General features: G+C 38.2%; 2 protein-coding genes across 2 annotated transcripts; both read left to right on the top strand.

Annotated features, from left to right (window-relative positions):
* Positions 1–4,056: 4,056 nt before the first annotated feature.
* Smp_069870 lies at positions 4,057–8,142 on the top strand. Its single transcript, XM_018797652.1, has 2 exons — positions 4,057–4,371; positions 7,321–8,142. Exons 1-2 carry the CDS (start codon positions 4,092–4,094, stop codon positions 8,025–8,027), a joined length of 987 nt encoding a protein of 328 aa, XP_018652673.1. The 5' UTR covers positions 4,057–4,091; the 3' UTR covers positions 8,028–8,142.
* Positions 8,143–11,453: 3,311 nt separating this feature from the next.
* On the top strand, positions 11,454–21,804 carry Smp_069880. The gene is made up of 3 exons (XM_018797654.1): positions 11,454–11,693; positions 18,001–18,183; positions 21,359–21,804. Exons 1-3 carry the CDS (start codon positions 11,463–11,465, stop codon positions 21,623–21,625), a joined length of 681 nt encoding a protein of 226 aa, XP_018652674.1. The 5' UTR covers positions 11,454–11,462; the 3' UTR covers positions 21,626–21,804.
* Positions 21,805–23,292: the final 1,488 nt, after the last annotated feature.

Consider the following 23,292-nt stretch of genomic DNA (forward strand, 5'->3'; position numbering starts at 1 on the left):
TATACCAAACACCAGAAAGTAAAACGCCCAATATCTCTTATGTCGATGCTAGTCTACTGGATGCGAACGATACTACCAGTAATATATTTCTGACAATCCAGTTAGATGCCATTCATCCAGATATGATCGAAAACAAACAGTGTGGGTCCGCAGATAGAGTTCCATTCTAGTGTAGTTATTAGAGGACTAATCTGACAAATTTGGAAAATGTTATAAAAATATGATTACGGGAATATACCGTCTAATTATTTATGTGGTGGAACTGTATAATGATTTCAAAGTTTTTTAAAAGTAACAAGGACAAGGAGCTTGGTACACTTCGTACCGAAAGCAGACGCATAAGTAATGCATTGGATTAAGTCATAAGTAGAAGTTTATTCCCTGTGTTCCTAGAAGCAACTCATTGAACTAAAACCTATTGAAAATGAGATAGATCCCATTTCCATTCATTTAGTTACGGGGAATTTTTTCAGCCCTATCACTGCTCGAACATGATGGGGCCGAGTAATACTTGTAACACATATGAACTGTAATCAAAAATTCTCTTTATAGGTGAAAATACTGATAATTATACGAATTTCGGACAGACAGACGACAGTTATCTGTTGAACATGAAGGCATCTGCGGGTTACATGCACTTGATTAAATGTTCTAATTTTCGAAAGACCATTTATTAATATTCTTACCTGCCGGTTGTTGATGTATGCTAGTTGATTGTAATTATCAAATATATTTACAAGATAGAAAACATTGGTCATTGTTCGTGTGATTATCGAGGAGAACATATGTTTTAACATTTGCCATCAAACCAATCTTAGTCGTTAGTGATACATGTTTTCTGGTTCATAATTTTGGCTACCATATCAGTCTTCTTAGCGGACGTTGAACACAGTGAAGATCATAATGTAACTCAATTAAGATATTATCCCACTTCACTGGTATAATGACTAAACTATCTCGCAGTTGTCGGCCAAACAAGCACTCAAAAGAAACTCTGAATCCGACTATTAATATCAACATTAAGCAGATGGATGTTACCGGATCGCAATTTATAATATAATCACGCAGCTCCTAACTCATGTCAGTCATAAGGGCTTGAAAATTTGTCAGTGTTGGGGTTAAATCGACTTTGATCTTCTCAGTTTGTTCAACTGTTTATGCTGATGATTTGCATGAATAATTTTGTCGCTTGACCTTCATTTAGATTGACAAGGTTCTGTAATGTTTTTCGATGAGAAACTAACGAGGAAACATGTTGAGATCACAAACAATTAACTCCTAATTTCATCACTGGATCCTGGCGGACTACGGCCGACTAAGTGATTTATTCAGGCGTTAAATAAACATTGGAGTTTGACGTTCAGTAGAAACATGGGGCTTTATACCAAATAATCTATAATAACTAAACCACGATTAAAGCGTCTACTCGAGTACAGGAATACTTCTTTTCACTCTTGCCTGATAGTTTAGTAATAAAACAGGTTTCTTATTTTGCTATAGAGCCGTACTTGACTCCGATGGAGATGCGTCTGCGGTGAGGACAAATGTATTAGCAGGTGAAGATACGAGGAAAGCCTCACTATTTAAGAACTGGGAAACGTTTCTCAGACCATCCCCATTTGGTTGTTCATATACAAAATCACCACTGTAAACTAAGCAGAAAATTGAAGATAATATTTGTGTCAAGTTAGCAATAAACCTGGAATTAAAAGAAAGATCAGTAACCCATGATCTGGGAGCTGAGATATTTACAGGTAAGTGGGCCCAAATCAACGGAACTAAGCGACCCATACCAAGCTTACGACCGTTGGCACCTACAGTACAGCTTAGTCAGTTGACAGAATCAACTTGAAACTTATAATTGGATAGACGGATTTATATTTATAATGAAAGTGCCTAAATAACTTTAAAATGCATCTATTGTGCAATTCAATATTCTCCTCATGGACTACCATGTGATCTTGATACGATTCAACACCTTAAAGACCAGTAACAGTCTGGCATGCAGCCTGAAATATCGCAGGGGTGACTTACTGTCTGAGCGGTAGGAATCTCTACCTACACATTCCAAATGCTGTATTAATTGTAGTCATTTCTCTAGAGATTTCAAGTAGTAGACCTTTTGTGGAGGAAGGCAAACCACGTTTTATTGATAGAAGAGACCAGATAAGTCGTGAATAAGTCTTTTTTCGCCCATGGTACAGTCACAATGGAGTTGAAGCGTACCTGTTCAGACACTCAAAGCTTTTCGACATTCAATATAGCATAAAAGATGATGTTATGTCTCTTCGAAACAATGAAGTGAACGAATACTTGAGCTTTGTTATTCTGACATATACTTGGTTGTTTGGAGTCAACTCTGAAATAATCAACCTAGGTTGTTACAGATCCCCGTAATTTACTAAGTATATCTCCAGCTTCTCTAGTTCCACAACATTTTTGAAGTAGCCGGGTAATAAAAGTCATGAGGTAATCTCCACAAATCCTAAGTGTTTTCCAATCCGCCTTTAACGAAGTCACGATGAGGGTAGCCCAGTAGGAAAACACAATCGTAATTATTATCGCTTTTCCAACTGGTTTATCTAACTAACTCTTTACAGCCTCTCTTGAACCATATGGAGTTAGTCTACGGCCTCTCCCTTTATTTACTAGTTTATTGGCTGAGTTTTCCTACCTCTGACGGCCTTCCGGAATCGCAATGCTGGATCTTTAACTAAGGTCGTCCAGGTATCTGAAGGCCCTTTGATCCAAGCAGAGACGGACCATACTCACTAACTAGAAAACGAACACTGACACAATTATTCTCTTGTTCCCTCAATAGAATATTAACTTTACGAACAACGTGTTGCTACTAGACAGCAATACTAGTAATTGCGATACTTGTAATAATAATGTGTTATCCCCAAATAATAATAATGATATTAATATGTCACACGAGGCATCACAGTTTGTAGGCAGGATTAAAATGTTACAGACGTTACTTGATTTGCTGCAATACGTTACTCAGTTAGGTTGATATATCACATAAGACACTGGTCGTAGAAACAGGAAGTAAATCCACGTGCATAAGAATTTGAACAACGTTACTATTAGTAGTAACATATTTCGTGCATACCAGTTATACGTCACATTTAGTGGCATAAGTAATAATTCACAGCACGGGTTTACAAACAAGATGCTACTCAGGCCAGATTGTTAGATAACTTAAGTCAGAGAAAAATAACGATAGCGCATTCATGCACGTATACCAACAAGTTAATCAATCGGTTTGTCTGTTTGTACTTTATTATGATTTGGCAGTTGTTATAATCTTTTTACAGATGGCGCATATAATACAAACGAACTGATACGTGCAATGCAAACGTATAAGGAACGTATGCACAAAGACAATAAGAAAAGACAGGCTTCGATACCAGATAAAGCTTATCGACAAGCTCGTCTATAATCCGTAACGCTTATTTCAACTTTTAGGAACACCAAGTGAAAGATGTGCAACAAGTATTTCAGAAACCTGGCAAAGTGACATCAGTCAGAGAACAAGGCCTGTGAGGAGAAACACACGCATTATATTAAACGATTGTGATAATAACGTACGTACTTTCATAATAAAGTTAACAAACTGGTTTGAATAACGCTTTTCAATCGATAAAATCAATCGTACGGGTGGGTTGACATTGTGAATAGTATAAACAATAACAAAAGTTATTCACACATAAGTCCAACGTAACCATTTTCACTCGTTCCCAAACCAGAGGTCTGCTGCAAAAATATCTTCATCCTGCCATTTTTCCAAAGTAATAGAAGTTTGTTCGCTCAATCTCATCTCACACATGATTTTCAATAGGCAATCCGCATATACATTGTATACGACATGAAACCAACTCATACTGCATTGAATTCATTATCGTTGGTCAGCCTTTGAATCTCAAAGTTTTAATAATAATAATACTACTATTGCTACCACTAATAATCAAAAGCAACGTTAGAAAAGCCTATTTTTCGTTTTTATGATTATTGGGAATTAATCATTTACTGTACACACGGCCTTAAGGGGTGCGGATTTTTTGAATTTTTGTAACATTCCACCGAAAATGAATCCGATTGCAACTGGGAATATACCTATCATCCCCCCTGTTGCTGCTCCCAACTTGCTAGTCGGACTGCCACATATGGCAGCTCCTGGAGCATTGCCTTCCGTAACTCCAGCTGTTGTCATGCCCCAAGCTCTTACACGCATGCCAGAATCAATCGGACAACCAAATAATACCATATATATAAACAATATGAATGAAAAGATAAAGTGTGATGAATTAAAGAAATCCCTATGCGCAGTATTTGATCAGTTTGGTCAAATACTGGATATAATTACATGTAAGTTGAGTTTGTTAGACTCTTCATTTTTAGTCAAAACTGTTAGCCCTAGTTATCCTTCTCCAATAATAAGTTTGCGTTGTTTTCATGATACCTTTGAAACACTTAAATGTAATTTATGTTCAATTAGCTACTTGATGTTAGTCACACCATTTCAGGACCCCGAATTACAGTGCTAACTAGATCCTCAGGTATCAAAAGTCTCACCGTACGTACAAACAAGTTTGTCCGTCTTTAAATTACTCATTTCATCTGACAATTGCTCGTCATATTTTAATTACTCTTATACTACGTCTCCAAGCCAGAGCTGGTACAAATAATAGCGGTAAAACCTATACAATGAGAATATTTGTCTATTCTTAATAAAGCCTAAAATATCTCTAGTGTGCCTAATATTCGCTGTGCAGGCCACTATGACTCGCAACTAATTGACAATAGGGTTTAATCACATTTTTTGGGTTTTCGTTTGTTTTCACTAATCTTTGAGACACGTAACTGCTTCTTATGCCCTGGTACGGCCGAGAGTGGGGAGGGCCCGCCCTCTCTCGAAATACTCTTACACGGCCACGCGTATGCAGCCTCTGCTAGGGAAGTCCTACTCACTGCCTTTTCGTGGCATTACTGTTTACGAAGTTAAGAATACGAAAAGCGAATGTCCGGTGCTATAACCGGGCCAGTAGACACTGTCAGTCCACCTGGAGGATTTGGAAAATCCTGATTCCAAACCAATGGTGTACATGGGCTCCAGTATCCGCCAGGGAAAAATGGCGTATAGACCAATTCTTGGTAACCGGCTACCATGAGACTGCATCTCCTCACGATGCTCCACTGTCTTGTTGGTCAGATTTTTAGGTCAAAAGCTCTTGGTGTGGTCCCCCAAGAAAACCACCTGCTTCGGTCTGGGCACCCAGACAGTATCATAGCCCTCACACGATCAATGAAATTACAATTTTTTGTGCGGCGCATATTTATCTGGTGCCCCTTTGTACTGATATTTGTGTTCAAATAAATAAATCGACTTTGGCTATGTTAGGTGTTTAAGACTGACAGTAATGAATGTTAGTTGTTTCTGTCATCCCATATCTCCTGATCGTTAATTTAAAAGAGATTGTCCGTTGATATTAGGTTGTTCCTTTTTATGTGTGGTGAATAATTTTACTTAATTCCATTTAACCGCATGTTGTTCACGAAATGGGAGTCTAGTATAAATCTTGGTATTCTTGGGTAGTAGTGATTAATATTCAGGTTACGTATAAGCTCACTATTAATGAAACCTAACTTAGTTGTTTGTATGTGCCACTTCAGCTGCGCTAGGTGTTAAATCTACCCCACAACTTATTCATCGAGTTGGGGTTTTCGCTCCACGTTTTGAGTCGTCTATTGTGTAGAAGCTCGCAATGTTATCTTGTCGCCCTAGTGAGGTGCTAGGTGTTGGAATCAAAGTCATTGAGAGACAGCTATCGGTTTTCCGCGATTTATGCTTCTACACTTCTTTGAATTCGTTGTAATATAGCTGTCCATTAAAAGAGCTTTACAAAGTTGTTGCCGACCATTTTACATGTTTAGCTTACTAACTGCAGTCACTTTGGATTTAGCACCATTTAGTCAGATTTTGGTTGATATAGATATTTTCAACGTTTTAAATACATCAAAAGCTGTTGATTGGAACGTTTTACTATGGCAACATTCCTTTATTGTAAGATATGTACTTGGTCTTTAGGACATACTATGATATAAGTACCTGAATGCTTTACACCTTTTCTTATTACGCCTGTGTTATAACTTGTGGCCGGGTGGATGCCTTGTTAACGTAAGATGTGATAAAAACCGCCAATCAGAGAGCAGCAAATTACAAGGTAACCCTATGAGCAGTCTACAGTACGTATCGGTCCTTTCTTCTGCCTAGCCCAGCCAGTTAAGTCCAGGACAGCCTCTGTGGTATGAATCATTGTATTTCAAACGTACTGAGTTTATATACCAATCAAACTGACCACATCGTACCATAAAATAGAAAATAACATGTGTACAAGATTCAGCCAAATGTGGCTGTGAATAGGGGAGATAGTAAATAATAGACGGCATAATTCAGGAATGGTAAATTATATAACAATAGTTTATAGTTCACAATAAAGCTTAGAATAAGGGGGACACGAATATGAATAGTTTAGTTATTTAGCGATTATACGATAAAAAATATATGCATAATATTTGTTCCTAAATAGATCCCAAAGTTACAATTCATTATCTTTATCGGGGCATAACAGCCTGTCTCCTCAGAGGTATACTAGATCTTTCTCCGTGGACAGACTGTGTGGTTCGTTGTCTTCATAGAAACTCATATTATATGAGTTAAGAGGCACCTCTGATGTGTATTCAAGGACGTGTACTAACTTAAGAGTCGGTCACCATTCACGGGCAGTCGACAGCTTCTTACGTTGTAACTAGAAAATGTGGAGTTCACTTCCAAAGTGATGCTTAAATAAAATGATATTTTAAACCAGTACGTATTTCTCATCCGGATATTGAAAATACGATTTGCATTTTATCTTACATAGTCTCGGTTCGACCAACAACACTGGTGGTGTGTCCAGTCATAATATCACTTAACAATAGCCCATTATTAACAATCGTAACAAATCATTTTATTCTTTATCTTTTAAATACTCAACAAAACCTTTTGATTTTCTAAAAATAGCATCATATTCGTTCTAATCGCAAAGTATTTCTAGCATGGTGGGAGCTTAATTTTGCATGTCACTATTCAAGCCTCTATTCTGCATGTTTCTGTGAATACTTATACTTTATGTCGTTTTGTGTACACTTGTTGTGGAATTATGGAAGTATTGTATGGCATCTATGAAGCATATTATCGTGACCTACATTTTCGCTAATCTTTACTACTGTTCAGACTGATTCTAAGTTGTCATAATTTTATTGTTCCTTTCATAGCACGAACACTTAAAATGCGCGGTCAAGCCTTTGTTGTCTTTGATGATATCAGTAGTGCGTCCACAGCACTTCGGTCAATGCAAGGCTTTCCATTGTATGAAAAACCCATGCGAATACATTTTGCCAAAGTTGATTCAGATGTCATTGCTAAACGTAAAGGCACATTTGTACAAAGACCGAAAGCTGCATCAAGAGCAGCAGCGGCCGCCGCCGCTGCGGCTGCCGCCGAAGCCGCAGCTTCTGCTGCTGCAATAAATTCAGCTGGTCCACAAGGAGGCACTAGTGCTAGAGCTATCCGTAGAAGACAACAAAGAGCTGCAGCAGCCGCTGCTGCCGCTGCCGCTGCAGCTTCGGCCTCAGCTAACAATGATACCACCAACGAAAAAAGTTCTAATGGTGTCGATCAAACTAGTAGTTATTGTCCTCCCCCACCACCACCGACTGTGAATCCAGCAACTATTCCAGATCAACCACCTAATAAGATTTTATTCTTAACTAACTTACCGGATGATTCTGATGAAGCAATGTTAAGTATGCTTTTTGGACAATTCACTGGGTATCGAGAAGTTCGTATGGTTCCAGGAAGACATGATATTGCTTTTGTTGAATTTGGTAATGAAGTAGAGGCATCAGCTGCAAAACTTGGCCTTCAAGGTTTTAATATTCGACCCGGTCAAGCAATACGTATTACTTTTGCGAAGAAATAGAAGGATTTTGAGATAAAATAATTCATTCATTTTAACTATGAATTTCTTCAATCTTATTACTTCATAAGTGTACATGTTTACAATTTTTAATAAAATAAAAAAATTCTGTTTGGTCTTTATGAGTTTTTTTCCATACCGATAATTAATATTATTTGATTGTTGAAGGAGTGATGACGCTTATTGTTGTTTTTCCTTTTCTAATTGATTGTATTTGCATAAAGTTTGGCTTTTGGTTTGTTTCGTATGAATAGATTATATTGAACAAACCTTTGTGTATAAGATTAGTTATAATGTACTAAACACTAGATAAGTAAAATATCGTGTCATTAATTTTTATTGCCTTTACAAATCGGTCCAAATGTTCCAACTCATCCCATATTTATTCGTACTTGTCATTTATTAAGAATTCCAAAGTAGCAAAATGGATTGACTTCGTAGTGCGTAAGTTTTTAAGTCACTTAGGTCACTGAAAAGCTATAATGCTACTTTAATCACATTCAGTTGACTACTTTGCTCACGTAATCCGCTTCTTAAAATGGTCATCCAATACTTTGTTGGGTTGTATGAATAGGGCACTGAACGATATTCATTCAGACTTCACAGCTGACGTAACTACTTGCAACCACCATATCTGCATTTTTGTACATACGGGACTTCTCAAGTTGTGTGTAGTGTTTAGTGACTGGAGGTAATCTGCAGGAATTACTGGACCCAGGAGTAATGCTGTCTGACGCTTGAACGAGGGACATCAATCTTAAAGTAACTTATCCTCATGTCACAGTCTACAACACTGAGTTAATCACAAAAAACACGTCAGTCCCCCCAAGACTGAAGATACGCCTTACTTGAGGGCGTTAATTGTCTTAGAAACTAAATCCAGTGCTTCTTTCAAGTTGCCTCCAATATTAAAGTAAAATGTATTATGAAATCGATTAATTTTGACGATTATCAACATTGGAACCTGGCCAACAAAATTCATTAAACACTCACTACTAGATAACATGAAATCAGTTACTGCTAAGTAAGTAAAGAAATCGAATCGTATCACCAGCCGTCACCGAGTGTGAATCAAATTCAGTGACACAAATCTGTACTTGGATTATGGGCTAGTATTAATGATGTATAATTTACCTTTAGTTGTTTTATGCTTATTTGTTTGAATGGATTAAAGCTTGATTTTTGCGCGTTATGCGATATAATTAAGATTAATGTAGCCTGATTTCTACACAGTAGTTGTCCGTTTGTACATTTTCAGTACACTTGCATACGGGTTGAAATTTGCGTGTTCTTTATATGTTTTAATCATATTAAGAAAACAATCTCGTCAAAACATTCAAAAGCAGGCCTATACAGAGTTTCCGTTTTCCACAGATTAATTGAAGTATAAAAAAGCGCATTTTTCGAATTGAGGCTTCCAGTCAAAAAGCAAACCTATAAAAATGCCCTAATTTCACTTCTCAGTCAGTCAGTCACAACGTAGAACTTCGTACGCGCATACATCATTTCAAGTTGTCATACCACGTTAGCATAGAGATGCAGTTGTCGATTCAAATCACATAGTGGTAGAGGTAGTAAGAAGAAATTATGTTATTCAAGGAGTATGATCTAGTGAAGTAAATTTGGAAAGAGAAAAAAGAAAGGGACATGAAGAATTTAGAAGATTAGAATTTGGCAAAACACAAAGAGTAAATGCACCTTCGCCTTTGCAAGCGATTTTGAGCCATATCATTCAAGGTCTCTAACCATCGATTGCTATCATCTCGCGGATCCCAACCAGGTAGTCTACACCTACCAACATGGCTCAGTCCACTTGTCAGTGACTTCATGGATTTGGTTTGGCCGCCACCGAATGCCCTGGTACGACACTATAAGATCCACCCATGTGTCTTTCCCTTTCGCTTAGTTTACCTACTTGAGCATTAAAGTCAGCCACTATTACTTCATCAGAGCGCCTAGCTTTTCGGAGGTCGGAAAGCTTTCTGTAAAACTCATCTTTTACATCATCCGAGCTGCATTCAGTTGGAGAGTAGGCAGAGACGACGAGTGTGCCTATCTTCTGGAGTCCTTACTGTTCTGTTTAGTTGAATAGCGCACAAAAGACTCTACTGAGATCCAGCCTAAAAAAGCTAGTTCTGCTCTGGGACTCAGTGCTATGCCTATGCCAGCGAGGCCACGGAGAGCAGCATCAGTGCTTCCAGATACACGAAGCGTGAATCGAATCGGTTATTTATTTTGACATGCTGAGGTCATATGAATGACGCTACTCGGATCCTGTATGCGTGTTTCGGAGACGCAGCACACATTGATTGTGCGAGATTCTAAAGGCCTAGCTAAGGAGAAGCCTGTTCTATTTGGCACAGTGTTTGGACGCTAAAAGCTCCTACGTGTAGTTTAGAGCGTGGTTTCAGGAGACCAGGAATAGCGTTCCGCGTACTTGAATTGTTCACCCTAGCGGTGCGGGGTGATAAAGGGGTGTGAGAAGGGTTAGTCGTGGAGATAAGAGAGTTATTAGGTGTAGTAAGGATTTCAATGTGACCAGTTTGGTCTCTTGTGTTGTTACGGGTATGAGGGTTGATATCGCTTACTGGCTGCCCACACTGTTGAAGGGTATTTCTTGAGGGACCTGAAAAAAAAGTTGGATTAATGTTGGTCTTAACGACCTGGGAGTATGACCGCAGAGCCAAAGGAACAACCTCTTGAGGCCGGTCACTCACGGCCTTTTTGTGGGGGATTTTTGACGTGTTAGCTCCATTCTTCAAAGGGCCTTACCGCTGGAAATGAAAATCCGTGAGGTAAGGTGAGGCGTGGTGTTTTTTGAGCCGACCTTTTCTAACCTCTTCCTTCCTTGTAAGAAGGCAGCATCGCTGCAGATTCTGGTTGTCCTAGCGAAACATCTTACTGCTGTCACACCCCTCTACAGTCAGCAGTACGACTTCGCCCTCAGACCTTCAGTTGCTGCTTTTAGTCTTACCCTTCTCTAATCGACCTGCCTAGCATGGTAGGACCTACAGGAAAATATGTTCCAGCCAACATAGCTCGGTTGGGTCATCACGATAGGCAAGCTCGGCCACCACGTCATGGTAGCAGCTACGGTCGGGAATTTCACTTCTAATCTGAGACTGTACTGATAATAATAGTAATATATGATATTTCATAATTCACATCACTGATTGACCTTAGACAATTATTCTATAACTAGGGCACACTGGACAGCTATTTCGTCCTCTCATGAAAATCCTCAGACAGTTCATGATGTAAAACTTCAAACTCAAAAATCAAAACTCCCTCACACTGATTATATATATAATATCAAGTCCTACTTTCTCCCACATGTAACACTATTTCAATTCATTCATTATATCCCTTCTTTATTTTCATACATATACGGTGTGTGTATGCTTGCGTGCTCGGATTTGATAAATATTAGTTATATAAATGGATATCCGACCAAATCATACGTTATATGTGAATAATTTAAATGACAAAGTAAAGAAAAACGATTTGAAAAAAGCACTATATTATATATTTGGTCAACATGGTCGACTAATTGATATTATAGCTATGAAAACAATGAAAATGCGTGGACAGGCATTTATTATTTATCAGGATATTGCTTGTGCAACGCAAGCTTATCGTTCATTACAAGGATTTCAATTATTTCAACGAGTAAGTTTATTTTGGTTAGTCCTAATGCATGTATACATTTGTAGGTATCATTACCAAGTTTTGATTTGATAATTTTAAATAAATTGAGCATTGGGTAGATTGTTATAGATAAATAATATATTTGTATACTTATGCAGTGTTGTGAAAGAATTGAAGCTATAAATTGATAATATTTAATATGTAACAATCAGTGGAGTTTAGGACACGGATTTTGTCCTATCTGGAGATCGTCAGCTGGATGTACCTGGATTCCACTTTTGATGTTCACACTGACTCAAACTCTGTACTTTTCTCTTCGAGTGCTTATCATTTTATCCATTGAGCTACCAAGTCCAGTGATCCACTAGAGTATTCATCAGGTAGGAAGATATCAGTAAATGTATGTGATTTCCTGCTGTTGATGCTCAGGGCTGCGATTAATCGTTCTTTGATACGTGTGCATCCTAAGTGGGTTGCCACGATATAGCCTTATCACAGGTTTCAGTATGTGTGTCATTTGACAGTCTTGAATATCGACAACGGAAAATTACGATTCCTTACCTACACTACTTAATACTTTAAGTAAAATTAAGTCTTACATCACTCAGTAACCAACTTGGGGTTTATGTATTAGACTTAGTGCCACACATTTTGTTCTAGAGCTAATGAGACTACTACTGCTACCACTACATATCTACGCGATGTTCAAATTTATAACCATTGGCTGAAAATCTAATCCCTTGTATACTAAGCGATTATTTTGAAAATTTAAACCTCACCCTCTGTAGTTTGAAGAATTTCTCTATTACTAAATCCATCTCAATAATAAATTATTTCCACGTAGTTGTACAATAAGTAGCATTTTGTCTAGGTTACAAGTTTTCACACAAATTATTGAATTCATGCTTCGTCAAACACATACATTGAGATAAAATAGCCTGTTCAATATGGCTGAATGAATCATAGTTACACCGATCAATTAAGTAGATATTGTAAACGATCGAAAAAACATGGACGAGAAAACTTTGCAATAAATTAACAGTTACTTATAAGTAATATAATCAAAAAGCGTGACTCAAAAGTCGTAAAGCAATATTAATAATATAAAGTTTTGTACATGGGGTTGTTAAGTTTCAGTCGTGTTAGATATGGTGAGGCTTCATATGCATTTGAAAAGGCCAGTTGGTATCTTCCGTCTATTTTTTTTTCGAAGACTATCTTACGAACTGATAATAATAATAACAGGTTAACCGAGTCCAGATATATGACTCCCCCTGTGCGCACAAGATGTATTAAAGCCAAGTGCTAAGTAATAGACGACAAACAAGTCATGATATTGAATATATTTAATTGTGTCCTTTACTAAGGTCTTGGATTATATCACTGAGGGGCGATGTATATCTATATATATCAATAATTTGTGCATATTATTATTCCGTCGATAGTTATAGCCATGTGAGAGCATTTCGAGAGGGAGAGCTGACCCTCCCCACTCTCAGCCGTATAAGGATCTATATGTATATGTATATATATTACTGAGTTATGTATTTTTATCTGGCCTAATAGTTAAGATTTAAGAGGAGTGGTTAGGAAGGAATAGAGTGGATGAGTAAATATGCAGTTAGTTCCTTGATTCTAAGTATCAGGATTCTTTAAGTTACTTTTAAAATTTCTTCAATCGTTCAATATTTATCAATTTTAAATATTTTAATGAATAAATATTCTTAGGTTACATTTATTTCTAAACAAGAATATAAACTATCTGTTATCGTGTTTTAAATTTCTCGGGAAAATCCAATAGCTACCATCTTAAACCTGATTGATACGTTTGTAAATTATGCTTTCATTTTTACCCACACCAAGATAATATATGGTCTTGTATTATACATGACTTAGAATTAGTAAAAGACGTATAGAAACCAATTTATATTATTATGACCACCATATTTGTTGTTGTATTTTAACGTGTCACACTTTGAGCCCTTACCTTCTTTTTCTTTTGGAATACTCAATTGTTACTTTATAATTCAATTGTATTGATTTATGTCTTCCGATTGTTGCTGTTATGAACTGGAATTGATCAGTCTCTTTTGGACTATGTGTATCCTTATGGGATTGTCTTGATATTGCTATCATTCATAAGCTTTTTTAAGCATAGATAGATAGTAGGTAGTCGTAGAAGTAGTAGAGTTCATGACAAACGTCTCATTCTATTTGCGACTCATCAGCTGGATGTACTTACATCCCAGTGTTGATGTTCACTCCACTACTCAAATCTAATATTAATAACCCCCGACCGTTGCTGCTACCTTGACGTGGTGGTCGGGCTTGCCTATCGTGATGATCCAATCGAGCTATGCTGGCTGGAACAATCGTTCCTCAAGGTCCTACCATGCCAGACAGGTCGGTTGAAGAGCGGTGAGACTAAAAGCAGCAATCCCAAGGTCCGAAGGCGAAGTCGTACTGCTGACTGTACAGAGGTGTGAAAGCAGTAAGGTGTTTCCTTCAGACAACCAGCATGACAGCGATGCTGCCTTCCCACAAGGAGGGGTGGGGTTAGAAAAGGTCGACCCTAAAAATGCACACCTCGCCTTATCCCACGGATTTCCGTCTCCGGCGGTAAGGACTTTTGAAGAACGGAGCTAACACGTCAAAAATCCCCCACAAAAAGGCCGTGCGTGACCGGCCTCAAGCAGATGTCCCTTGGGCACTGCGGTCACGCTCCCAGGTCGTTAAGACCAACACTAATCCAACTTCTTTTTCAGGTCCCTCAAGAAATACCCTTCCACGGTGTGGGCAGCCGGGAAGTGATACTAGCCCTCATACCCTTAACTGCACACAAGACCAAGTTGGTCGCTTTCAAATCCTTCCTACACCTAATAACTCTGTTATCTCCTCGACTAACCCTTCCCACGTCCTTTTATCGCGTCGCACCGCTAGGGCAAACGATTCGAGTACACAGAACGTTATTCCTGGTCTCTTGAAACCACGCTCTAAACTACATATAGGAACTTTTAATGTCCGAACATTGTGCCAAATAGGACAACAGGCTTCCTTAGCTAGAACTCTAGAATCTTACACCATCGATGTGTGCTGCGTCTCCGAAACGCGCATACAAGATCCGAGTAGTGTCATTCATTTGACCGCACCTAATCAAAATAAAGTTTCATCTCGATACACGCTCCGTGTATCTGGAAGCCCTGACGCTGCTTCCCGTGGCCTCGCTGGAGTAGGTATAGCATTAAGTCCTAGGGCAGAACTAGCTCTTTTAGACTGGATCCCAGTAGACAGTCGTCTATGCGCTGTTCGACTAAACGGATCAGTAAGGACTCGGAAAGATAGGGAAATTCGTCGTTGCCTCTTCGTCGTCTCTGCCTACTCTCCCACTGACTGCAGCTCAGACGATATAAAAGATGAGTTCTACAGGAAACTTTCTGACCTTCTCCGAGAAGCTAGGCGTTCTGATGTAGTAATAGTAGCAGGTGACTTTAATGCTCAAGTAGGTAAACTAAGTGAAAGGGAAGGACACCTGGGTGGATCTTATGGTGTCATGGCGAAAAGAACAGATAATGGCGACCGTCTGTTGCAGCTATGCTCAGATAACCGCCTATTTCTTGCAAATACTAACTTTAAGCATAAGGAAAAACATCTTTTGACCTGGCGACCCCCGAATTCGTCCCAACGTTGGACCCAATTAGATCACATCGCTATCAGCCACCGATGGAGGGGCTCGATAGAAGACTGTCGCTCATTCTGGGGCACATGCTTAGATTCAGATCATGCTCTAGTGCGAGCACGTATTTGTCTGCGTCTTACTGGACGTAGGAAAGACACTGCAGGGAAGCCTCTAAGGGTTCTACTTAATGGTAGGCAAGCTAAGAATATATTTCAGGAACAACTAGAAAAACAGTTAGGCAGCCATGTAAGTTGTGTCCACCCCGAGGCAGCGTGGAATGACATCCGAAAAGCTGTGGAATCAGCAGTGATATCCGCTAATAAGGTAAACCATAACGTTAGGGAGAAACAATGGATCTCGGCAGCATCTACCGCACTGATAGATGCTCGTAAACTCATCCCACCTGGCTCTGAGCATAACGAAGAGCGGAGTCAACTTAAGCGCAGGCTTATAAGAAGTCTACGTAATGATCGTGAACAGTGGTGGGTAGCGAAAGCAAGAGAGATGGAAAAGGCAGCGGCAATAGGTAACAGTAGGCAGCTATTCAGACTCGTTAAAGAAACCGGTATTAGGAACCCGAATATCAGTGAAACCATCTCAGATAAAGATGGGCATATAATTCATTCTCAATCCAGGAGGTTGGATCGATGGGCAGAACACTTTAGGGATCAGTTCAACTGGCCTTCAGCCACACTTCAATTACCCACGATCCCCAGTCGTCCTGAATGGCAAATTGATGTAAGTCCTCCAACCCTCTGTGAGGTTGAAAAAGCTATAGGAAATCTGAAGCGAGGGAGAGCAGCAGGCCCTGACAGGTTGACCCCTGAGATTTTTAAGGATGGTGGTCCAGTACTAGCAGTGAGATTGACTGAGGTCTTAGGTAGAATCTGGGAACTGGACGTAATTCCATCTGACTGGTCCCAATCACTGATTGTGCCAGTTTATAAGAAAGGACAAAAGTCCTCTTGTGACAATCACAGAGGGATCAGTTTGACTAATATAGTGTCTAAAATATTAGCTTCAATAATACTAGGTCGCCTAACCAAAGCTCGTGAAGAGCAGACTAGAGAAAACCAAGCTGGTTTTCGACCTGGACGTGGTTGCATAGACCAGATATTCACCCTACGTCAGGTCCTAGAACATAGACACAAATTCAGACGTCCCACAATAGTAGTATTTCTTGACCTTAAGGCGGCATTTGACTCTGTTGATCGTGAGGTTCTATGGCAATGTTTGTCACTGAAAGGAGTACCAAAGAAGTACATTAACCTCATAAAGGCTCTCTACTCTAACAATGTCTATCCCTATTGTCAGATTAAGTAATAAATCACTGTTACGTTCTTTTCTGTCCGTAACTGTTTAATACTCTCCCCATTCTTGTTTAACTTTGTCATTGACTTACTTTTAGAGATAGCACTTTCATCAGCTAAACCTCCAGGAGTTGAACTTTTACCAGGAGACTCACTTGTCGACTTAGAATACGCCGACGACATAGTTTTACTCGGTGAAGACGCTGACAACATGCAGAGTCTTCTGACCACTATAAGCAACTATGCAGGCATGTTCGGAATGCGATTCTCTCCCTCGAAGTGCAAAATGTTACTTCAGGATTGGGTTGCATCGACACCTGAACTAATGATAGGGAGTGAAGTAGTTGAGCGTGTAGACCACTTCACTTATCTTGGAAGTCTCATCAGCCCTTGTGGTCTGGTATGTGACGAAATCTCAGCACGGATACAGAAGGCTCGTCTAGCTTTCGCCAACTTGCGTCATTTATGGCGTAGGCGAGATATCCGTCTAGCAACCAAAGGACGGGTTTACTGTGCAGCAGTTCGCTCCGTCCTACTCTATGGCAGTGAAACATGGCCAATAAGAGTAGAGGATATTCGTAGGCTACTAGTGTTCGATCATAGGTGTCTTCGAAGCATTGCTCGTATATCCTGGGACCACCGGGTAAGTAATGCAGTTGTTAGGAAACGAGTACTAGGTAGGGATGGCAAATCGATTGATGAAGTAGTGAAACTTCATCAGTTGAGATGGCTGGGACATGTGTTACGTATGCCCGACCACCGACTGCCCCGACGTGCAATGTTTCATGGTGTAGGAGTAGGTTGGAAGAAAGCTAGGGGTGGCCAGACCAAAACGTGGCACAAATCAATGAAGTCACTGACAAGTGGACTGGGCCATGTTGGTAGGTGTAGACTACCTGGTTGGGATTCGCGAGATGACAGCAACCGATGGTTAGAGACCTTGAATGACATGGCTCAAAATCGTTTGCAATGGCGAAGGTGCATCCACTCTTTGTGTTCTCCCAAGTTCTAATCTTCTAAATTCCTCATGTCTTTATCTTTTTCTCTTTCCAAATTTATTTCACTGTACTATACTCCTTCAATAATTTCTTGAAACCCCTAATCTTTTGGATTTCTGATTATACTCCTACTACTTCTACCACTATGGGATTTGAATCGACAACTGCATCTCTGTGCTAATGTGGTATGGCAACTCGAACTGATGTACGTACGTACGAAGTTCTACGTTGTGACTGACTGACTGAATATTAATAACCGTTCATTTCTGCTTAAAAATTTTCTCTTCGTATAATGTTTTATTCTGTTCTATTCATATATATATTGTTTTTCATTTTTTTCTCAGCCTATGCGAGTAACTTATGCTAAAAAAGATTCGCAACAGATTATCTGTTTGAAAGGTGTCAGTGCTGAAGTTCAAAAGAGACGTGAAGAAGAACGTGAAAAACGTAGACGAAAGAAAATGGCACAACGTGCTGCAGCTGCAGCAGCGGCTTTACAAGCAGCTAATCAATCAGTAAATGGTCCAGTATGTTTTAATCATTATTATCGTTTTCTTTATTTGATCATAAAAACGATTTGACTAATCCAATATATATATATATATATATATATATATATATATATTGTATAGTTGTAAAATCCTCCAAACTAGTACTTAGTTTAATTAAATGCAAAGCCTTCATTTTTATTTTTAAATGCAAAGCCTTCATTTTTATTTTGAGCACTACTACATCATCGACATTCTACTCCATGTATAGAAGCAAACTATTTAGAGTGCATCTATTAGTGCTAAATCAATAATTTTTTGTGTTACCATTTCCTTTCTATTTAAGTTGACTGTTTTGTTTGATTGATTACTGGTCAGATTGTTTGTTAACTGACATTTTCTTTCAAATGGAATAATTAAAGAGTTCACTTTATTATAAATGAAATACGCTCTAATGTTTTGTTATCCTGAAAGATAGTGAAAGCTCCATAAATAAAATCATTTCGCCCAGTGTACTTATCATCACCAAAAATGTTTACCTGAGCTACGATTTTTTTCCATCATATTGTGTATAACAGTGAAAGACACAGTTATGGTTTTTTTTGTTTTGATTGTATTCAGAATCATAATAGTTAAGTTGTATTGTAAATGCATTTGACTTCATCTATCATAATTCCTAATCAATTTCAAATATATTACTTGCAATGACGCGATTGTGTAACAATTTCAGAGATAACTTGATGTTAAATGTCAAATACGAAATACGTTTTGGGAAATAAGTATAATTCATACAAATTGTTTTAACAAATTATAGGGGTAAAGTACAGAGATTGTAGGAAGCGTGACTTATATGTAGTGTAGAATGATATACTGACTAGTAGTGATATTGATTGAATTAATTTTACAGTTCAATCATTCTGTGTGCTGATTGACTTGGGGGATAGATCATTGAGTGGATTATTGGTTCAGTGTAGTGATTCATGTCAAGCCTGAAGGTACTTTGTGTTCTAGGGGAGCGTGAAGAGCAGAGTGCTTAAAGAAAGCTGGGAAAGAGAAGAATAAGAGAAAAAATGAACCAATAACTCAGTAAGCATATTCGATGCACTTACATTTAATAATGAAACCAATCGATAAGGACCAATAATAGCATGTGACTAAGACAATTCAGCAATGACAACTTGAAATGTTAGCATGAGATCTTTAGTTCGTTACACTCAGTTCACGTCAGTCAATCAGTCATACGCAAATTAGAACCTGACACATGTGCTTGGGTTAAAGTTGCCACACCACAGGACAGCGAGATAAAATTATTTAAAGACATCCCAGAGCAGTAGGAGTAGTAACGGTATCAGTAGTAGTATGGTGGATGCTACTTATGTTGACAGATATAAGTAGTATGCAGCACCTATCGGAAGTGAAATGTATGCCTGCAGAAGATTGAGAAGATTCAATTAAAAAAAACAGAAAGTAATCGTAATAACAACGGAGCTGAAAGAATCATGAAGGATGTAAAGGACAACTGATGAAAGATGTGCAAAATACGTATTTGATGTGTGGTTTTCATATTTTACGAAAACATTCGGTAATTTTGCATTGATCAATAAATTGATCTTCTCCATCTAAGTTTTCGTTTACTACAGTAGTAGTAATAAAAGAAATTAGGCATATAAAATGGTAACCGGAAGGTATAAGAAGATTTTTGGACTGAGGTTCTAAACAGGGATGAAGAACAAATTCACCAGCAACATTGTGACAGCCGGTAGCTGTCAAAAACCACCTGAGTTTTTTGATTGTATCCCGAGATTTCGTCAGACATCAAAGCACCAGGTCTGATATGACTTCCACGGTGAGTGAAGTTATCGACGTGCTCAATCATTGTTATTAGTCCAAGTACTGAGGCAGAGCAGTCCTGAAGCAGCATCCATGTTATGAAATATGTTTGTTAGATAAAGGTATCTATATAGTAAGAGTTTTATGAATTTGTTTAAACGCTTTAAAGTAAAACAATCAGGTATACAAAGTTATCTATTCGTCTTTATTGAAAAAATGGACTTTATAAAGAGTTTTAACGGCTATTTTGTTAGTCAATTTGAACTTGTCATTATACTGAAACTATAGAGGAGGATGTGGTATTAAAATTGAGTAAATCAGTCTTCTTATATTTCTTGGATCGGCATAACAGTTTCATTTCCTTGTAATAGGTAGCAAGTAGCAGTTATTCCACAGTCGTATTAAACAGTTTTACGAGCAACAATTATCAGGACTTAGTTCAAGTAACAACAGCGGCATATTAATCTTGTCTACAAGTCATTACAGATGATGATAAAAGTCTTTAACCTATCAATGATCGTCCGTTGTTGTTGTGTATTTAAGCATAGCGGGGTAAACAATAAAATCTGGACAAACTCATTTAATTATTTCTTCTCATTTAACTCCGAATATCATACTTTTTACGTCTGAATATTTTCATCCTTCGTTGTCTTTATTCTAGTTCCTTATTTTCCAGTTATTCTCATTTGTATATTTGAGGATCCCAGCCTCTGATAATGATCAGTTATTGTGCAAATATCTTGAAATTTTAAGGAAACAAACGCCTTTAGTAAACTTGACTTCTCTGCTTTATCTATTGGGTTAGTATAAAATGTGGTACAACTGGGCACCACAAATAGTTTGCGCCACAAAATATTTATGTGTGGACTGGGATACTGTCCTGACAATCAGTTGGAATCAAGTGGTTTTCTTAGGGTCCCATTCCTGGAGCCTTTAACCTTGAATTTTACTCCACAAAGCAGTGGCACAACATGTGATACGTTTTCGTGGTAACCGATAACCAAAATAAGTTCATACATCATATTCCTGGAGCACTTGTAAATAATCGTTTATCAACTTCCTTGGTTAAAACTTCCGTATTCACCAACTTGGTTGATTTAAGCACCAGATGTTCACTCTCCAGCCTCTCAACTTTGTAGAAAATACCCGCACCACAAGAAGGCAGTTATTAGGACTTTCGTGGCAGAACTCATAAACACGTGACCATACGATAGCATTTTAAGGGAGAAAGAGAACACCCCGTTCTTCCTTACTTGATTACTTGTATGATATGTTAATGACTTGGACGATAGTACTAATTCCCATATTCTAAAAAAACGTTTTAATTTTTTCCCCAGTAAATATTTTAAAGCACACTTGATCACTTTTATCAAATCTCTTTTAGGCGGGTACCGGTGGAGATATCAATGCATTGTTAGATCAACCAAATCATATTTTATTTGTTAGTAATTTACCAGAAGAAACTACTGATGCTATGCTTACAATGTTATTTAGTCAATTCTCGGGATTCAAAGAGGCTAGACGTGCTGCTGGTGGAGTTGGCTTTGTCGAATATGATACTGAATCACAAGCTGCTGCTGCGCGATCTGCTTATGAAGGGTTTAAACTGACACCGACTCATGCTATGCAAATCACATTTGCTAAGAAATAAATATCACTTCTCTTTTTCTTAACCTCGTTCATTAGTTAATTGCTACTATTAATATTATTATTGTTACTATTCTGATGATTACCTGCTAACACCGCATATTGAGGTGGGCGGTGGTTATACATACATAATATATATCTCGACCACATCACTTGATGAAGATTAATAATCATATCAACGGCTTTGTTACCTTTTTTCAGTACTCTGTACATAACCTCAGGACTACTCTCTGAATTATACCCATAATGCACGAGGATTGTGTAACTAGAGGGCGATAATACCTAGCCTCATTTCAAATACCACAATTTTCCTTTCCTTCCGCTTATTACACGCTGGTTAAAAAGACTAGGCTTACAGAGAATTACTGGTTGATAAAAGTGGTTTTATTTAAGCAAATACCGCTTGCCTATAAGTGAAGAAATCGGTATAGCAAATCAGCAACAAATCTGTAGTTTTATAGTTTCGAAAATCAACTGGACGGACAGAGCACTGTTCACTGAACTAATATTTCTTAGTTTTATGTCTCAATGAGTATATTCCGTTAACTGATTCTAATGAATGCCTTGAGTTGTTTGTTTCTACCTTATTTCCTCCAAAATGTACTCCTATTCATTCAATACAGTTTGAGCTTGTTCGTAGAGATTATGTTGCAAATGGTTTTTGGGAGACATTTATAGACTATGAGGATCCATATCAAGACATATTGATAGGTTTATTACGTTCAAGAAAGTGATCACTTCAATCAAAGCATCGGAACCTGACAAAGACGACTCCAGTTTAGGTCTTTCTAAAGACTAAGCTTTAAGTGAAATAAGTGACCGTAAACTGACCATGTCAATAATAAAATGACGGACGGAATCGTAATTAGTATTGATGATACTTAGCTAACAATAGTTTGTCGCTTAGCGTTCAATGAACGTTGAATAATAAGGTAAAAAAGAATGTAGGTGCCCAATTATGTATTAATAAGATGTTCCGACAGCTCAGTTTAAAACAATGACCGTCATTAATTTCAAATGATATTTTCAGTATAGAGACTTCATCAAAATGGACATTCGCAACGGGATCATTGTTGATTACTTACGCCTGCTACCCCTAATGGAGCATAGGCCGCCGACCAGAATTCTCCAACCCACTCTGTCCTGGGCTTTCTTTTCTAGTTCTTGTTATGTCTTGAAAAAAGGTCGTTAGCCAATTGTTATGACTTGTTCAAGGTCGTCGCTAATTTGTTATGACCTTACAAATTAAACAAGGACGTAACTCGCGTGAATTATCCACCAATAGGAAGACGACTTCTACGACCTTAACACGGTGACAATCAAGGACGTCCAATCAGTATGAGTAATCTCGCGCCCTTATTGGTCCTTAATCCGCCTAGCCCGTCCACTTGAGTCCAGAACACCAATAACAGCTTCTGCTATTGCGAATCGTTTATATACTAGACAGACAGACCACACCATACCATAAAATAGAAAATAATATTTGTACAAAATCAAGCCAAATGTGGCTGTAAGCGTGGGAGACAATAATCAATAAACTGAGTATAATTTAGGAACAGTGAATCGTATGATAATAATCAATAGGTCAAAATGAAGCTTATAATAAGATGAATATAGATATAGATAATCTAGTTACTGAATAGTTATACAATAGGAATATACATAGAATAA

Source organism: Schistosoma mansoni, chromosome 5 (assembly GCF_000237925.1).
Source record: "Schistosoma mansoni strain Puerto Rico chromosome 5, complete genome".
Lineage (NCBI taxonomy): Eukaryota > Metazoa > Platyhelminthes > Trematoda > Strigeidida > Schistosomatidae > Schistosoma > Schistosoma mansoni.